The sequence below is a fragment of the Apteryx mantelli genome, chromosome 31 (assembly GCF_036417845.1).
Source record: "Apteryx mantelli isolate bAptMan1 chromosome 31, bAptMan1.hap1, whole genome shotgun sequence".
NCBI lineage: Eukaryota > Metazoa > Chordata > Aves > Apterygiformes > Apterygidae > Apteryx > Apteryx mantelli.
The window spans coordinates 311,164-327,636 of NC_090008.1; the positions used below are offsets into that span (position 1 = coordinate 311,164).

The 16,473-nt window shown below is 66.7% G+C and overlaps 2 protein-coding genes across 2 annotated transcripts; both read right to left on the reverse strand.

The window, feature by feature from the left end:
• Positions 1-1,657: 1,657 nt before the first annotated feature.
• Positions 1,658-8,082, reverse strand: SLC50A1 (solute carrier family 50 member 1). Its single transcript, XM_067313533.1, has 6 exons — positions 7,978-8,082; positions 3,103-3,180; positions 2,878-3,001; positions 2,631-2,792; positions 2,424-2,543; positions 1,658-2,114 (listed from the first exon to the last, which is right to left on the reverse strand). The coding sequence occupies exons 1-6, from the start codon at positions 8,043-8,045 to the stop codon at positions 2,013-2,015; spliced, it is 654 nt and encodes a 217-aa protein (XP_067169634.1). The 5' UTR covers positions 8,046-8,082; the 3' UTR covers positions 1,658-2,012.
• Positions 8,083-10,125: 2,043 nt separating this feature from the next.
• Positions 10,126-12,410, reverse strand: EFNA1 (ephrin A1). The gene is made up of 5 exons (XM_067313527.1): positions 12,250-12,410; positions 10,910-11,205; positions 10,743-10,808; positions 10,440-10,490; positions 10,126-10,328 (listed from the first exon to the last, which is right to left on the reverse strand). The coding sequence occupies exons 1-5, from the start codon at positions 12,384-12,386 to the stop codon at positions 10,213-10,215; spliced, it is 666 nt and encodes a 221-aa protein (XP_067169628.1). The 5' UTR covers positions 12,387-12,410; the 3' UTR covers positions 10,126-10,212.
• Positions 12,411-16,473: the final 4,063 nt, after the last annotated feature.

Consider the following 16,473-nt stretch of genomic DNA (forward strand, 5'->3'; position numbering starts at 1 on the left):
TTAATTATCGGCTGCGCATCCTTTTGCAAAAAAGGAGCAGTTGGTATCGTAAGGGAGGACTCGGGCTAATTAGGAGGAGCAACTAATTAGCTGTTTCCTGAGCAACAATGGCAGCTCGGAGCAGGGGGGGCAGCTCCTGCCGTCTCGCCCCGGCGTGGCAGTCGGGTCACGCCATCCCGGGCTCGGCGAAGCGGTGCCTCGACGAACCGCGGCCTCGGCTGCAGGGAGCGCGCGCAGCCCGTAGCGAGGGGCACGTTGGGGGGTTATAGCAGGGAAGGGGCTGGCAGCGGTCCCGGCCCCATCCCGGGCAGAGGGTGAGCGCTGCAGCCCTGCCGCAGGTCGCCCGGTAGCAGTACGGCGGGAGCCTCTCCCGGCTGGGGCACATGCCTGCTGCAGGTGCTCGCATCCCCAGCAGACGCTCTGTGCGTCCTGGCCTCGCCCGCGGCTGCTCCTCCTGGCTGCTTGTGGCACACGACGGCCGGGCAGCAGCCAAGCTTCTGCCTGGTGCGTCACTGCGGAAAGCTGCCCTCCTCTCTGCCACCGTTGTCCCCCCGCGCTGCCGCCGCCGCGGCCTCCGCCGGGCGGGACGGCGCTGCCATCCCCAAAAAAGGGGTAGCCGGGACGGGAGGTGCTGAAACGAGTCCGCCAAGCCTCCGCCAGGGCGTGCGCCCCAGGGCGAGCGCCTGCATCAGCGACACCTGCAATCGCAGCTGCGGCCGTCGAGGGGAGCACACCAAAGGAGCCTCCCCGGGGGCCGAGGCCGCACAGGCCGCGGCAGCAAGACAGAGCATGCCGGGGAGGCCCGGCGGCGGCTGGGGCGCGCTGCAGCGCGGCTGCCACTCGGGGCCGGGTGTGCTGGAGTTAATCTTTTCCTCCAGACACCGTTCTTGCCCAGGCCCTGTTTTTGTCACAGCGGGGACGCTTGCCTGCGTATTGATTTTTCCCAGAACACGTCCCAAGGTGTAAACGAGTGCGAGTGTCTGAGCGGTAGCACAGGCTCAGCCAAATTCTTGGTAACTGCTTCCTTAATCCCGCCTGCGTCATCCGGGCTGGAGGAACGTGCCTGCACCAAGTGACCTGCTGGTGGAGGGGGCAGGGAGGCTGCCGTGGGCCAGAGCCACCGCACGGGGCCAGCGCGTGGTGGGGGCCGGGCTCCGCCGCTCCCCGGGGGCTCCCATTTCACGTGGATCAGGCATCTGGAGTGTAACTTTGCAGTCAGGACTTGCTGCTGTCCAGCTGGTGATGCGATTGCCTGATAACTTCATTCCAGATCATTGTTAATTCATTAATTGAGTTTGATTCCATTCCAGCATATCGCCTTGATTTGATGTGCACGTTCGATTGTTGGGGCTTGTAGGATGTTAATTGACTATAAGTTACCTGCGTGATGGCCGGTAGCAAGCGGAAGCTGCAGGAGTGACTTTTCTTTCCGTGTCACAGCCGGTGCTGCCTGTGCTGGAGCCAGGGCGAGCCGCTGTCCTGCACCCCACAGCTCCCCACCGCGTGTCCTGGCCCTGCGCCTCGATCGGTGCTGCTGTGGATGAGGCCTCCCGCGAGGGGCCAGCGATCGGCCCCGGGGCAAAGCGGGTGCCGGGCCAGGGACCGTCCCGTCCTCGGTGTTCGGCGCAGCCCGGCGAGGGAGGGCACAGCAGTCGGGTGCTGGGAAGAGTCTCCGATTTATTAAAAGGCACTTTAAACCCGTACAAAAGAGACGCAGGACGCCCCAGCTCCCCGACCCCTGTGCCGGGGGCGGACGCTGGTGGCGAGGAGCAATGTTCGGGGGTCCAGCGCCCTGGGCGGGCGGTGGGCACAGAGAGCTCCGGCGCCGCCGCGGCATCGCTGGGAGCAAACCAACCATCACCAAAGCCCGGGCCGAGGGCGAGGAGCGGCTGGAGGGGCTGAGGCCGCGGGCTGCCTGGCCGTGGGCCCCAGTGGGTGGCAGCACCTGGTGTCCCCTGCTGATGCGGGCTGCGGGAACAGAGCCACGGGGGCTCCGGCCAGCAGGATTCGCCTCACGCGGGCAGAGGTCGGTAGGGCTTGTCCTGTCCCGGCGGATACCGCCAGAACAGCCAGAACCGCAGGAGGCTGGTAACGATCCCCGGCACGTTGGGGACCTGGGGGAGGACACAGGGAAGAGCAGATCTATCCATCTCGTGGCACTCCCGTCGCTGCCATCCCCCACTGCCACTCCGTCAGCCCCGCATTGCCGGGGGAGATTTATTGGCCTTATACCATCTAATTAATTAAAATCAATACTCATCTCTGCGAGCCTAGTCACGGGCTGCGCCGTGTGACACGCGTGCGCGCTGCAGGACGGGGCCCGGCCCTGTGCCAACCGCTCGCCCGAAAGCCGTGGGGGGGGCCTGCTGCCTGGCGCGGGGCAGGGGCCGGTCCCTCGTCCCCCCCCCCGGCACCCCACGCACCGTGATGTAGGGGTCGCGGAGCTGCACGCCGTACAGCGTCCAGCTGGTGGAGGCCAGGAAGGTGGTGACCGTCAGCGGGAAGGACAGGCAGCGCGTCGACCTGCTCCGGATGATCTTGGCCTGCAGAAGGTAGGGGCGAACTGCAGCCCCAGCGCGGGGCCGGCTGCACGGGGCGTCCCCCCGCCCCGCGTCCCCCCGCGCACGCACCAGGTCGGCCAGCGGCGAGAGGTACATGCCAACGGTGAAGACGCTGCAGAAGAGCCCCAGGCGCGCCAGGCGGGTGCCCGCGTCGGGGACCAGGAGGTTGAAGTAGCAGTAGCCAGCGGCCAGCACCCCCAGCAGCGCCAGGCTGCGCAGAAGCACCGACCGCTGCGGCAGAGACGGGGCACGGTCAGGTGGCGAGACCCTCCCCCCCCCCCCCAAAAAAGCCGCCACCCAGCCGGCCTGCGCCCACCTTGGCGGGGCTGTAGTAGATGTACACCAGGATGTAGAGGGTCTGCAGCGCGGCGCCCACGGCGTTCACTGCGATCAGCGTCCCGTCCTGCTTCAGGCAGCCGTAGCCCAGCCAGCTCAGGTTGCTGCGGGGCACACGCCGCCGGGACACTGGCACCGTGGCACCGCGGCGGCTCCCACCCGCGTACGGCCCCCCCCCCCCCAAAACCAACCCAAACCCGCGTACTTCACGTCGGTGGTGAGGAAGGGCAGGAACTGGATGTTCTCCACGCTCTGCGTCGCCAACATCTGGCGCAGGTCAGACCTGGGCAGGGCAGCGAGGCCTCCTGGGCGCCCAGCACCACCGGGGGAGGGGGGGGGGGGGATGTCTGTCCCAGAGCCCCCTCCCATTGGCGCTGCCCATGGAGCCCCACAGAGGGCAGGGCCACAAAACTGCCCCCCCCCCCAAACTGGCACCCAATGCACCCCTGAAACTGACCCATAGATTTCCCATAGCAAGCCCTCACCCATAAGCCCCAAACAACCCCACTGCACCCCCCCCAAATTCCAGAATGCCCCCCCCAATATAACCCCTGTACCTGACCAAATGCACACCACATTGCACCCCCCCAGCTACCTCCTGCCACTGCTCCTGTATGTACCCCATAGCACTCCCTAAACATGCCCCAATACACTCCCCATTGCACCCCCCCCAATTGTACCCCATAGCACTCCCTAAACATGCCCCAATACACACCCCATTGCACCCCCGATTGTACCCCATAGCACCCCCTAAATATGCCCCAATACACTCCCCATTGCACCCCCCCAATTGTACCCCATAGCACTCCCTAAACATGCCCCAATACACACCCCATTGCACCCCCCAATGTATGCCATAGCACTCCCTAAACATGCCCTAATACACTCACCATTGCACCCCCAATTGTACCCCATAGCACTCCCTAAACATGCCCCAATACACACCCCATTGCACCCCCGATTGTACCCCATAGCACCCCCTAAATATGCCCCAATACACTCCCCATTGCACCCCCCCCAATTGTACCTCATAGCACTCCCTAAACATGCCCCAATACACACCCCATTGCACCCCCAATTGTACCCCATAGCACCCCCTAAATATGCCCCAATACACTCCCCATTGCACCCCCCCAATTGTACCCCATAGCACTCCCTAAACATGCCCCAATACACACCCCATTGCACCCCCCAATGTATGCCATAGCACTCCCTAAACATGCCCTAATACACTCACCATTGCACCCCCAATTGTACCCCATAGCACTCCCTAAACATGCCCCAATACACACCCCATTGCACCCCCGATTGTACCCCATAGCACCCCCTAAATATGCCCCAATACACTCCCCATTGCACCCCCCCATTGTACCTCATAGCACTCCCTAAACATGCCCCAATACACACCCCATTGCACCCCCAATTGTACCCCATAGCACCCCCTAAATATGCCCCAATACACTCCCCATTGCACCCCCAATTGTACCCCATAGCACTCCCTAAACATGCCCCAATACACACCCCATTGCACCCCCCAATTGTACCCCATAGCACTCCCTAAACATGCCCCAATACACACCCCATTGCACCCCCCAATGTATGCCATAGCACTCCCTAAACATGCCCTAATACACTCACCATTGCACCCCCAATTGTACCCCATAGCACTCCCTAAACATGCCCCAATACACACCCCATTGCACCCCCCAATTGTACCCCATAGCACCCCCTAAACATGCCCTAATACACTCACCATTGCACCCCCAATGGTACCCCATAGCACTCCCTAAACATGCCCCAATACACTCCCCATTGCACCCCCCCAATTGTACCCCATAGCACTCCCTAAACATGCCCCAATACACACCCCATTGCACCCCCGATTGTACCCCATAGCACCCCCTAAATATGCCCCAATACACTCCCCATTGCACCCCCCCCCAATTGTACCTCATAGCACTCCCTAAACATGCCCCAATACACACCCCATTGCACCCCCAATTGTACCCCATAGCACCCCCTAAATATGCCCCAATACACTCCCCATTGCACCCCCCAATTGTACCCCATAGCACTCCCTAAACATGCCCCAATACACTCCCCATTGCACCCCCCCAATTGTACCCCATAGCACTCCCTAAACATGCCCCAATACACACCCCATTGCACCCCCGATTGTACCCCATAGCACCCCCTAAATATGCCCCAATACACTCCCCATTGCACCCCCAATTGTACCCCATAGCACTCCCTAAACATGCCCCAATACACACCCCATTGCACCCCCCAATGTACCCCATAGCACTCCCTAATCATGCCCCAATACACTCCCCATTGCACCCCCAATTGTACCCCATAGCACTCCCTAAACATGCCCCAATACACTCCCCATTGCAACCCCAATTGTACCCCATAGCACTCCCTAAACATGCCCCAATACACACCCGTTTGCACCCCCCCCAATGTACCCCATAGCACTCCCTAAACATGTCCCAATACACTCCCCATTGCACCCCCCAATCGTACCCCATAGCACTCCCTAAACATGCCCCAATACACTCCCCATTGCACCCCCCAATTGTACCCCATAGCACTCCCTAAACATGTCCCAATACACTCCCCATTGCACCCCCCCAATGTACGCCATAGCACTCCCTAAACATGCCCCAATACACACCCCATTGCACCCCCAATTGTACCCCATAGCACTCCCTAAACATGCCCCAATACACTCCCCATTGCACCCCCAATTGTACCCCATAGCACTCCCTAAACATGCCCCAATACACTCCCCATTGCACCCCCCCAATGTACGCCATAGCACTCCCTAGACATGCCCCAATACACCCCGATTGCACCCCCAATTGTACCCCATAGCACTCCCTAAACATGCCCCAATACACACCCCATTGCACCCCCCCAATTGTACCCCATAGCACTCCCTAAACATGCCCCAATACACACCCGTTTGCACCCCCCCAATGTACCCCATAGCACTCCCTAAACATGCCCCAATACACTCCCCATTGCAACCCCAATTGTACCCCATAGCACTCCCTAAACATGCCCTAATACACTCACCATTGCACCCCCAATTGTACCCCATAGCACTCCCTAAACATGCCCCAATACACTCCCCATTGCACCCCCCCAATTGTACTCCATAGCACTCCCTAAATGTGCCCCAATACACTCCCCATTGCAACCCCCAAATGTACTCCATAGCACCCCCTAAACATGCCCCAATACACTCCCCATTGCACCCCCCCAATGTACGCCATAGCACTCCCTAGACATGCCCCAATACACCCCGATTGCACCCCCAATTGTACCCCATAGCACTCCCTAAACATGCCCCAATACACACCCCATTGCACCCCCCCAATTGTACCCCATAGCACTCCCTAAACATGCCCCAATACACACCCGTTTGCACCCCCCCAATGTACCCCATAGCACTCCCTAAACATGCCCCAATACACTCCCCATTGCAACCCCAATTGTACCCCATAGCACCCCCTAAACATGCCCCAATACACACCCCATTGCACCCCCCAATTGTACCCCATAGCACCCCCTAAACATGCCCCAATACACTCCCCATTGCACCCCCCCAATTGTACTCCATAGCACTCCCTAAATGTGCCCCAATACACTCCCCATTGCAACCCCCAATTGTACTCCATAGCACCCCCTAAACATGCCCCAATACACTCCCCATTGCACCCCCCCAATGTACGCCATAGCACTCCCTAGACATGCCCCAATACACACCCCATTGCACCCCCAATTGTACCCCATAGCACTCCCTAAACATACCCCAATACACTCCCCATTGCACCCCCCCAATGTACGCCATAGCACTCCCTAGACATGCCCCAATACACCCCGATTGCACCCCCAATTGTACCCCATAGCACTCCCTAAACATGCCCCAATACACACCCCATTGCACCCCCCCAATTGTACCCCATAGCACTCCCTAAACATGCCCCAATACACACCCGTTTGCACCCCCCAATGTACCCCATAGCACTCCCTAAACATGCCCCAATACACTCCCCATTGCAACCCCAATTGTACCCCATAGCACCCCCTAAACATGCCCCAATACACACCCCATTGCACCCCCCAATTGTACCCCATAGCACCCCCTAAACATGCCCCAATACACTCCCCATTGCACCCCCCCAATTGTACTCCATAGCACTCCCTAAATGTGCCCCAATACACTCCCCATTGCACCCCCCAATTGTACTCCATAGCACCCCCTAAACATGCCCCAATACACACTCCATTGAACCCCCAACCACCCCCAGTGCACCCCATTGCACCCCCTGAACCTGCCCCCAAAAATGTCCCACTGCACCCTGCCCAACCACCCTCCCAGAGGTACTCAAAATACCCCAGTGTACCCCCTGAACTTTCCCCATTGCACCCCCTGAACCTGCCCCAATGCCCTTCCCATTGCCCCCCTAACAAGCCCCCCCCACCTCCAAAGTACCCCATTATACCCCTGAACTTGCCCCAAAGGAATCCCCTTGCACTGGCCACCTATGTACCCCCGTACCTGCCCCAGTGCACACCCAATTCACCCCCACACACCCGCCAAACAGCCCCAAAGTACCCTATTGCACCCTCTGGATTTGCCCCAGTGCACTTCCCAGTGCACCCCCTGGGCCTGCCCTATTGCACCCCCAGGCCCCCAATGCACCCCCAGCCCCCCCAGTGCACCCCCCATACCTGCCCCAATGCACTCCCCATTGCACCCCAGCCCCCCCAATGCACCCCCTGGGCCCGCCCCAATGCACTCCCCATTGCACCCCAGCCCCCCCAATGCACCCCCTGGGCCTGCCCCAATGCACTCCCCATTGCACCCCAGCCCCCCCAATGCACCCCCTGGGCCCGCCCCAATGCACTCCCCATTGCACCCCAGCCCCCCGGCCCCCCCGGCCGCTGCTCCCCCCCCGCCGCCGGTGCCGGCGCCGCTCCCGGAAGCGGCTCCGGGTGGGGGTGGGGTCGGGCCGCCCCGCCGCCGCCGCCGCCGCCGCCGGTGCCGGTGCCGCCGCGCGGGGCTCACAGGCCGGTCCCGAACATGGCGAGGGTGCAGGCGAGGCAGGCGGCGGCGAGCAGCGGCGGCGGGGCCATGCCGGCCGCGGGCCCGGGGCAGCGCGGCGGCGGCGGCGGGGCGGGGCGGGGCGGGCGCGCTGCCGGGGGAGGGACCGGCCACGGCGCCGGCCGCCCCGACGGGCGGGACCCGCCGCCCCGGGCCGCGTGTCCGGGGTCCTCGGCCGCGCGAGCCCGCGTCCCGGGCGGGATCCCACGTCCTGGGATCCTGGGACGCAGGATCCCACATCCCTGGCATCCCACATCCCGGGATCTCACATCTGCAGGATCCCACATCCCTGGGATCCCACATCCCTGGGATCCCACATCCCAGGATCTCACATACCCAGGGTCCTGCATCCCTGCTATCACACATCCCTGAGATCCCACACCTGCAGGATCCCACATCCCTGGCATCCCACATCCTGGGATCTCACATCTGCAGGATCCCACATCCTGGGATCCCACATCCCTGGGATCCCACATCCCGGGATCCCACATCCCCAGGGTCCTGCATCCCTGCTATCACACATCCCTGAGATCCCACATCTGCAGGGTCCCACATCCCCAGGGTCCTGCATCCCTGCTATCACACATCCCCAAGATCCCACATCCACAGGATCCCAAATCCCTGGGATCTCACTTTCCTTGAGTCCTACGTTCCTGGGCTCCCCCAATCCCAGGGCTGCATGTCCCCTGGGTCCCAGACCCCTGCAATCCACATTCCTGCAATCCCATGTCCCCAGGATCCTACATACCCTGCGATCCCTCATCCCCTGTGATCCTGTGCCCCTGCAATCCCACATCCCTGTGCTCCCGCATGGCAGCCGGGCCCTGTCCCCAGCCCACGGAGCAGCTGGGGGAGGCCAGGCCGTGTGGAGCGCCCCAAGTGCCCAGATCCCTCCGGGCTGGGACATGCATCCGCAGCAAGGACCTGCAGGGCCGGGGCGTGCGCCAGCATCGTTAGCACACGCTGCTAACGGCGTCCCCCCAGTGCCCTTGGGGTCCCAGCAGGGCTGGACTGGCCACTGACGCTTTTGTCCCCTTCCTCAGCCTGGCCACATTTGGTGCCCTTTGGGCAGCACGTGGCCTTTGCTGGAGGCCTGGAAACTAGTGGCAGCAGGGGGAGGGCTGCCCTCCCCCAGCCCTGGGGGTTCTGTGGCTCCAGCGAAGAACCACCGATAACCCTGGCCCTTCCGGGGCACTTTCCACTTCAAAGCCCTCTGCAAACACCAGCCAATTAATTAATTAGCCAGTGCTCAGCAGAGGGGCAGGAGCCCGCTGTCCCAGTCCAGCCCTGGCAGCCAGGATGGCCGCAGGCCAGGGACGATGGCACCTGGGAGCCAGGACGCCGGCAGCAGGGTGCCATCACGGGAAGGCAGCAGCCAGGGATGGGGCTTCTCCCCCCGGGGCCAGGCTGCTCCAGGCCCCAGCACGGGGCTGAGCTGGGCCCCGAGGGGGCACCCGCAGAGCCCGGCAGCGCCCGGTATCAGTTCAGTTATTTATTCAAGACAATCATATAAAAATTCCAGTGTTAGAAAGCTGTACAAATAGCGAGGCAGTCAAAACGCCCCACACGGGCCCCGTGCTGGGGTACTCGCCCCTCCGGCACCAGGACGCAGGCTCTGGGACCCACGGGGCAGAGGCCAGCACCAGCCCCCCATAGATGCCGTGGGGTGCAGGCGGGGGCTGCGGGACGTTAGTGCTCTTGGCCACAGGAAGGGGGGCAGCTCCCGCTTCCCCACTCTGCTAGCTGCCTGGCATCTCCGGCATTTCCAGGCCTGCTGCTCCACGCCGTGCTCCCAGCCCCGCTCCCGCGGCACAGCCTGTGCCGGGGCTGCTCGCGAGGCCAGTGCCGTGTACCTGCCTGCAGGACACTGATCCGAGCCTGCAGCGTGCAGGGAGGGCGCGCTTGGCGCCTGCGGCGGGGGGTGCCAGCCCCCCACGCCATCCAGTCCAGGGCACACAGCCCCTCTGCTCCATCGCAGTCCTTAGCTGCCAAGAGCCCCCATCCCATGCAGGCGGGGTGCTCTGGGGCTCCCCATGGGCTTCGGGTGCTCAGCGCCGCTTTGGGGGCCCCTTAATACTGACAAGTCCTCGGTTCGCCAGGATGCAGCCAGGGACGACCGCCACGGGGTGTGCATGCAGGACAGAGTAGGCTCCCGGCGGCAGTGGCATGGCGCGGTCCAGGTGGGCAGGGCACCGCGGATCAGAGCCCCTGCGGCACCAGGAGCGGCAGCAGGAGGCTGACGAAGGTGAAGGGGCTGCTGCCCCGCATGGCCGAGTTCTGCCCCACGCTCCGCAGCACGTGGGCGGCCGCGTCGTCTGCGGGGAGAAAGCGCAGCGTGAGCAGCCCCGAAGGACGCGCCGTGCCCCAGAGCAGCGGGGCGCCGGCGCAGCCCCAACACCGTCCCGACCCGGCAGCCGCCAACCTACCTGCCTGGAGCCTTCCCTTCTGCGTCGCGGCTGGGACAGGTGGCACCGGAGCTGGGGAGCAAAGGGAGGGGGCAGGTGAAGGGCTGCCCCAAGAGCCCCTGCTCCCGCGGGCCGGCCCCCGCCTCGCCGCTGGCGCCTTCCCGGCCGGAGCGCTGCTCACCGGAGCGCCCACACCCCACGCTGGCCGGGGGCCACGGCCCAGCCGTGACTCAGCCCAGGGAAGGCAGTGCCAGGCACCGTTTGGGACCTGGCCGGGGAGGGCAGCACACGTGGCACAAAAACTGGCTCCTCGCAGATACTCACTAGCTTTGCCGGCCACCGTCACCTTCAGCTTGAGGCAGGTTTCCCCGTGGTGGTGGATCGGCTTGGCTGGAAGTGAGAGATGCGGGTTAGGAGGAGCGATGGCGGCAGGGGGAGAAGGCAGCAGGGCCCCCACGCCGAGGCAGGGGCGCATGGCCCTGGGCACTCACAGATGTAGTAGTAGCTGTGTCCCTCCTTGAACTCCTTGCCCAGCGTGAAGGGGGTGAAGCGCTGGAACTTCTCCGAGAACTTCTCGGGGCCGTGCAGGGCGCTGGGCTTGTTGCACTCCCAGCGGACCTGCTCCTTGGAGCGGGGCTTGCAGGCCACGTACTCCTCCTGCTCCACCAGGTAGAGCGTGTAGCGCTCCATGGTGTGGGGCGCCACGCTGCCCTCCTCGTAGTGCGGGCAGATGATGTCCAGGTAGTCGTTGAGGCGCACCTCCACCGCGTAGTCGCTCCACAGGAACCTGCGGCCACAGGGAGGCTCAGAGGGCGCCGGGGCTGGGCGCGAGCAGGGCTCTGCCCCTGCTCCCAAACCCCCCCCGCCGCACCGGGCGGAGACACGGAAGGCAAGCCGTCCGCCTTCCAACTCAAAGTCCAATGCAGAGCGAACCTGACGTCCGCTCTTCCCATACGGATCCCCCTGGCCTGCTTCTCCTCCCGGCCCCGCATCGCCCCGTGTTGTGCCCAGCTCCCGTCGCACCCCGCTTCCCACTGCTGCTGTGGGAGGGAGGGGACGGGACAGGACGCCGCGGGCTGGCCAGACGCACAGCTCCTGGGAGCCACTGAGCACCAGCAGCTCTGGCTCGGTGGCTCCCGCACCCCAGTGCGCGACTGCGGCCGTGGGGGCCACACGGCCCCTCGCCGGCGACACCCCGGCCTCCTCGGAGGCTCCCACCGGGGCAGGGCGGCCGGGCCAGGCCGGGCCTCCCTGCCGCGGGGCTTCGAACGTGGGAACCCCCCCCCCCCCCCCCGCGGGACCCCCACCCGGGCCTGCCGCCCCGCAGCGGGGAGGCCCCGGGGCGCCGGTGGGGCTGGGAGCCCCCGGCCCGGGGGGGCGGCGCACATCCTGCCCGCCGCCGTCCCGGGGCCGTGTTTGTCAACACGCTTCCCCGTGCCCCGGCGCGGCGGCTGGCGCGGCGCCAGCGCCGTCGGGGAAGGAAGAGGCCCATCTCCAGCGCGGCCCTGGGAAAGGAAGGGCCCCCCCGGGCCGCACCTGGCCGCGGCACCGCGCTCCGCCGCCGCCGCCGCCGAACACCGCCGCCGCCCCCCGCCCCGCTCCGCTCCGGGGGGGAGGCACCGGGGCCGCCGCCGCGGCGCTCGGCCCCCCGGGCCCCTCCGCACGGGGCAGGGGCTGCCCGGGCCCGGCGGCGGCCCCGAACAAAGACGGCGGCGGCGGCGGCGGCGGCGCGCCCCGGCCCCGGCCCCGCTGCGCTGCCGGCCGCGCCCTCGGGGCGCCCCGAGCCCCCGCGCCCCTCGGCCGCCGGCGGGGCCCCGACGGGGGCACTCACTTGGGGTTGGAGCTGTTCCAGAAGACGGTGTGGCGCTCGGCCGCCGCCGCCGCCCAGCAGAGCCCCAGCAGCGGCAGCCCCAGCACGGGCAGCGGCAGCCCCCGCAGGGGCGGCAGCAGCAGCCGCAGCCGCTCCATGCGCTCCGCGGGCTCGCTCGCACCGGGCTGCGCTGGGCAGCGCGCCCGGCCCCGGCCTTAAGTAGGGCCGCGCCGCCCCGCGCCTCCCGCCCGCCCCCCGCCGGCCCCGCCCGCCGCGCCGGGCCGCGGGGCCGAGACACAACAACAACACGGGCGCGGCGGGGCGTCCCGGCGGGCAGCGGCCCCGCGCACCGGGCTGCACCGGGCCGTGCATCGGCGGCACCGGGCACCGCGGGGCGCGGCACTGGGGTGCAGCGGGCCGTGCACCATCTGCGCCAGGCCCCGTGGGGCGCAGCACAGGGTGCAGCAGGCCTCGCTGGGCTGTGCACAGGCTGCACCGGGCCCTGCAGTGCACAGTGCTGGGCTGTGCACCAGGCCGTGCCCGGGTTGCACTGGGCCCTGCAGCACGCAGCAGCAGGCCGCACTGGGCCGTGCACCGGCTGCACCGGGCTCTACAGGCAGTGAGCACCCAGCATGTGTGTGGGCCGCCCGGCTGGGTACCCCCACACCGGGCACTGGGGTCCCCGTCACAGCCGTGCTGGGCTGCCCCGGTGCAGGCCAGGCTCTCCGGGGGTGGAGGATGTGGGGATGCAGTGGAAGGCGGCACGAAGGGCGCCTGGGCTGTGCCTGGGCTCTGCTCCCGGGGGTGGCAGGGCTGCGGCGCTCGCTCCTGTCCCTGCGCTGGCGGGAGGGTGCCAGCTGTCCTCGTCCCCGCAGTGCTGCTGCCCCTGCAGCAGGCGCTCCTGGAGGCATGGCTCAGGCATCGCATCGCGCGGGGGGGGGGGGGGGTGCGCGTGTGCGTGGCTCACGCCAGGTCGTGGCACACGCACGGCTTTGGTGGGAGGGAGGCCTGACACCTGCCCCACGCAGCTGCAGGGCCAGGCAGCGCAGGGGCCTTCCCACGGGGGCCCCGCAAGGCTGGCATGCAAGGGCCTCCTTATCATCCCCCGCGGTCCTTGCCATAGAAACCACTTTATCTGAGATGTTTGGGGACATCAAAAACACCTGGATAAATGGGGGCCCGAGGAGCTGCTGATAAGCGGAGGGGACAGGGAGAGGCTGGGGGAGGTAAGCGGAGCCCTCCTCCTCCTCCTCCCGCCCTTATCAGCTGGCTCTGCTCTCCCAGGGCTTTGCTCCGGCCCCTGACAAACACTGCAAGGTTCCCCTGCCCCATTTGCATTTGCTCTCGGTTTGTTTGATGTTGTGAAATTCCCACTACAAACCCCGCTCTGCTGAAGTGGTGCTCGGCAGCGCCGGGGGGGCGGCCGCGGTGGGGGCACCTCCCTGGCAGGCAGCACGGCCGCGCACTATCAGCTCGGATCTGCCCCCAACACCGATCCAGTCTTGTTAAGCCTTGCGGAGAGAGATACTTCACTGCTGTGTTGTGAAGTGATAACTCAGGCGCATTTGCAAAACAACTTTCCTCTTGTTTATTACATAATGATCCATTGATTGTGGGTAATGTTGCATGCCCGACACGGCGCAGGCCGCGCAGGGCTGCCTGCAGCCGGGCCAGCATCGCTCCCCTGATACTCTGCAAGGTCTCGGGCAGACGGCGGCACCACGGCTGTAACTGGAGAGCGGCTGCCGGCGAGTGGCTGGATCCAGCATCCCCGGCCGAGGCTCCTCCGGGGCCACGGCGGAGGCAGCGGCTGCGGGTGCAGCAGCCCCTGAGGCCCCCGCTGCTGGGCCCGGCGCGGGGGGGACCAGCTCCTTCCTCTTCCCTCTCTGCACCCGGGCCTGACACCATCGCAGGAGCCACGCTGCCTCTGCACGAAGGCTCCTGCGCCCGAGATGCTGGTGCTGCTGGGGCTTGTGCGCGGGAGCGACTCCCAGGAACAGCCCTGGGTCGGCAGCCGGCCAGGATCAGCGTGGCGGCTGCAGGGCTGGGTGCCGCCGGGCAGGTGCAGCAGGGCTGCACCGGGGCCACTTCCCTCCCCCAGGGCCTCACTTCGCCCCGGCCCCACGGCCCCAACCATGCGCCGGGACAGGCCATGGCGGTGCGGGGCACCTGGGGAAACTGAGGCAGGGAGCAGCAATGGCGGGGAAGGGGGCCAGGCCTGCAGCTCCCGGCGGGGCATCTGGGGGAGGATGCACCATGACATCCCCGTGAGCCGGGCCAGGCACGGCTGCGTGTGCATCGTGCCGTGCTGCAGGGCATCCGTGCACAGGGCCATGGCTGTGCCACGCGGTACTGGTGCGTGTGCATGGGGTCATGCCGCAGGGTGTCTGTGCACAGTGCTGTGCGTGCCACAGGGCATCCGTGCGCGGGGCCACGGCGGCACCAGCGCGTGCTCTGGGGTCACTGCGGGCCGGGGTGGGTGCAGGCTGCCGCGGGGCGCTGGCTGCCGTTGGCAGGACAAAGGTTGCGCTCGTATGCGCTGTAAACACGCGAGGCGAAAGGGCAGGCGGGGCAGGCGGGAGGCCAGGCAGCTGCGGCTCGTGACCAGCTATTTATGGTTTGTTGGATCAGGGCACCCAGGTGCGCTCCTGCCCTTGCCCGGGCTGACGTCACCGCCGCCAGAGCCGGGGGAGGACCGGGAGCCGTCCACTCGGCGGCGGGGGCGAAGGCCGCAGGTGACGTGCCGCGCTGCCTGCGTGCAGCCCGGCAGGTAGCGAGGGCTGGGGCGGCGCGACGCCAGGGCCACGCGTGGCGGGGGCAGCGCTGTGACCGCCCAGCGGGACGCGGCCGGCCGGGCCCCTGCGGCACCGGTGCTGCTGCGGTGCACGGGACACCGCGGCTGCCGGTGCAAATGCCGCTGTGGGAAGGACCAAGCCCCGGTGCGGGGCAGTGGTGTCCCGCCAGCTCTGTGGCCGGGACGCAGGGAGCCCCCCCCCCCCCCCCCCCCGGCACAGGCTGGCCATGCCGTGCCTGGTGCCCGTGGAGCCGGCAGGCAGCCAGAGTCCGGAGCCAAGGTCGAGGCGGGATGGATGGCGCAAGCAGAGCAGCCGCCGCGCCAGGGCCAGTGACTCAGTGCCCCCGCTCCACACCAGCGGCGACGCGACGGCAAAGGCGGCCGCCCCGGGCTCCCCGGCCGGCCCCGCGTCGTGGCACCGGCCACCGGCACCTCTCCGCACGGGCCGGGGCGCAGAGGGGGCACCCCGGTCGCAGCGCTCGCGCGCGATGCCGGGGGCATGGACACGGCCCTGGACAGCCCCGCTGGGGGCCCTGGCCACATGGCATGGCATGGGCACGGCATGGGCATGGCATGGGCATGGCATGGGCATGGCATGGGCATGGCACGGGCACGGCAGACCCTGGCATCCCGCTCCCGGCACGGCGGCGCAGGAGCAGCCCCCTGCCAGGGGGGTCCTGCCCCATGGCCGGGCGGTGGCAAGCCCGGAGCCTGCCGGGAGCCTCTGCTCCGCAGACCCGTCGGACGGGTTCGCCGGCTCTTCCCGCGCCCCAGACAAGCCCAGGCCGGCTGGGCTGCGCGGCGCAGCCACCGCCCAGCGCCGCCTGCCGTGCTGCCGCCCGCCTGGCCCCCGCCACGTGGGGACGCGGCCATCGGCGTGGGACACAGCCGCCCGCCGCGGGAGAGGGGCGCGGGGGCCGTTCGCCGGCTGCCGTGCCAGGTGCCGCGGGCAGAGCCGTCCCCCTGCACCCGCAGAACGCACGCTGCATGCCTGGTGGGCGTGGGAATTCCCACGGAGCGGTTGCGCAGCACGAGGCCGCAGGCGCCCCGGGGCGCTCAGCACCCCTCAGCGTGCTGGTGAGCCGGGCATGGGGCTTTCCTCGGCCCACTCCCTCCCCGGAGCTGCCCCCAGCACCCAAACGCAGCCAGGACCGTGGGGACCCACGTCCGGCACCCTGTCCCATGCCCAGCGCCCTGCCCGTGCCCGCGCCGCCCTTACCTGCAGGTGCCACCTGCTGTCCGTGCCGGTCCCATCCGCCTGGTGGGACGGGGTCCTGCTGGATGCTCCCCTGGCTCCGTCGCCGCTGCCTCTGGAGGGGTCTGGCGCCCCAGCACGGGAGGCAGCCCCGGCCGCACCAGGGGTGCCGCTGCGCCCTGGAGGCAGGCGGCACTTCGACGGTCTGTTTGCGTGGGGAGGGCCGGCACCCGGAGCCAGCTGCCCTCGGCTGCAC

Coding starts and splice junctions, on each gene's coding strand:
- SLC50A1 (XM_067313533.1), bottom strand. CDS start 8,045: ATGGCCCCGCCGCCGCTGCTCGCCGCCGCCTGCCTCGCCTGCACCCTC. Junction 3,002..3,102: donor TTCCTCACCACCGACGTGAA/GTACGCGGGTTT, acceptor TGTGCCCCGCAG/CAACCTGAGCTGGCTGGGCT. Junction 2,793..2,877: donor TCTACTACAGCCCCGCCAAG/GTGGGCGCAGGC, acceptor TCTCTGCCGCAG/CGGTCGGTGCTTCTGCGCAG.
- EFNA1 (XM_067313527.1), bottom strand. CDS start 12,386: ATGGAGCGGCTGCGGCTGCTGCTGCCGCCCCTGCGGGGGCTGCCGCTG. Junction 10,809..10,909: donor ACACAGCTACTACTACATCT/GTGAGTGCCCAG, acceptor TCTCACTTCCAG/CCAAGCCGATCCACCACCAC. Junction 10,491..10,742: donor GACGGTGGCCGGCAAAGCTA/GTGAGTATCTGC, acceptor TTTGCTCCCCAG/CTCCGGTGCCACCTGTCCCA.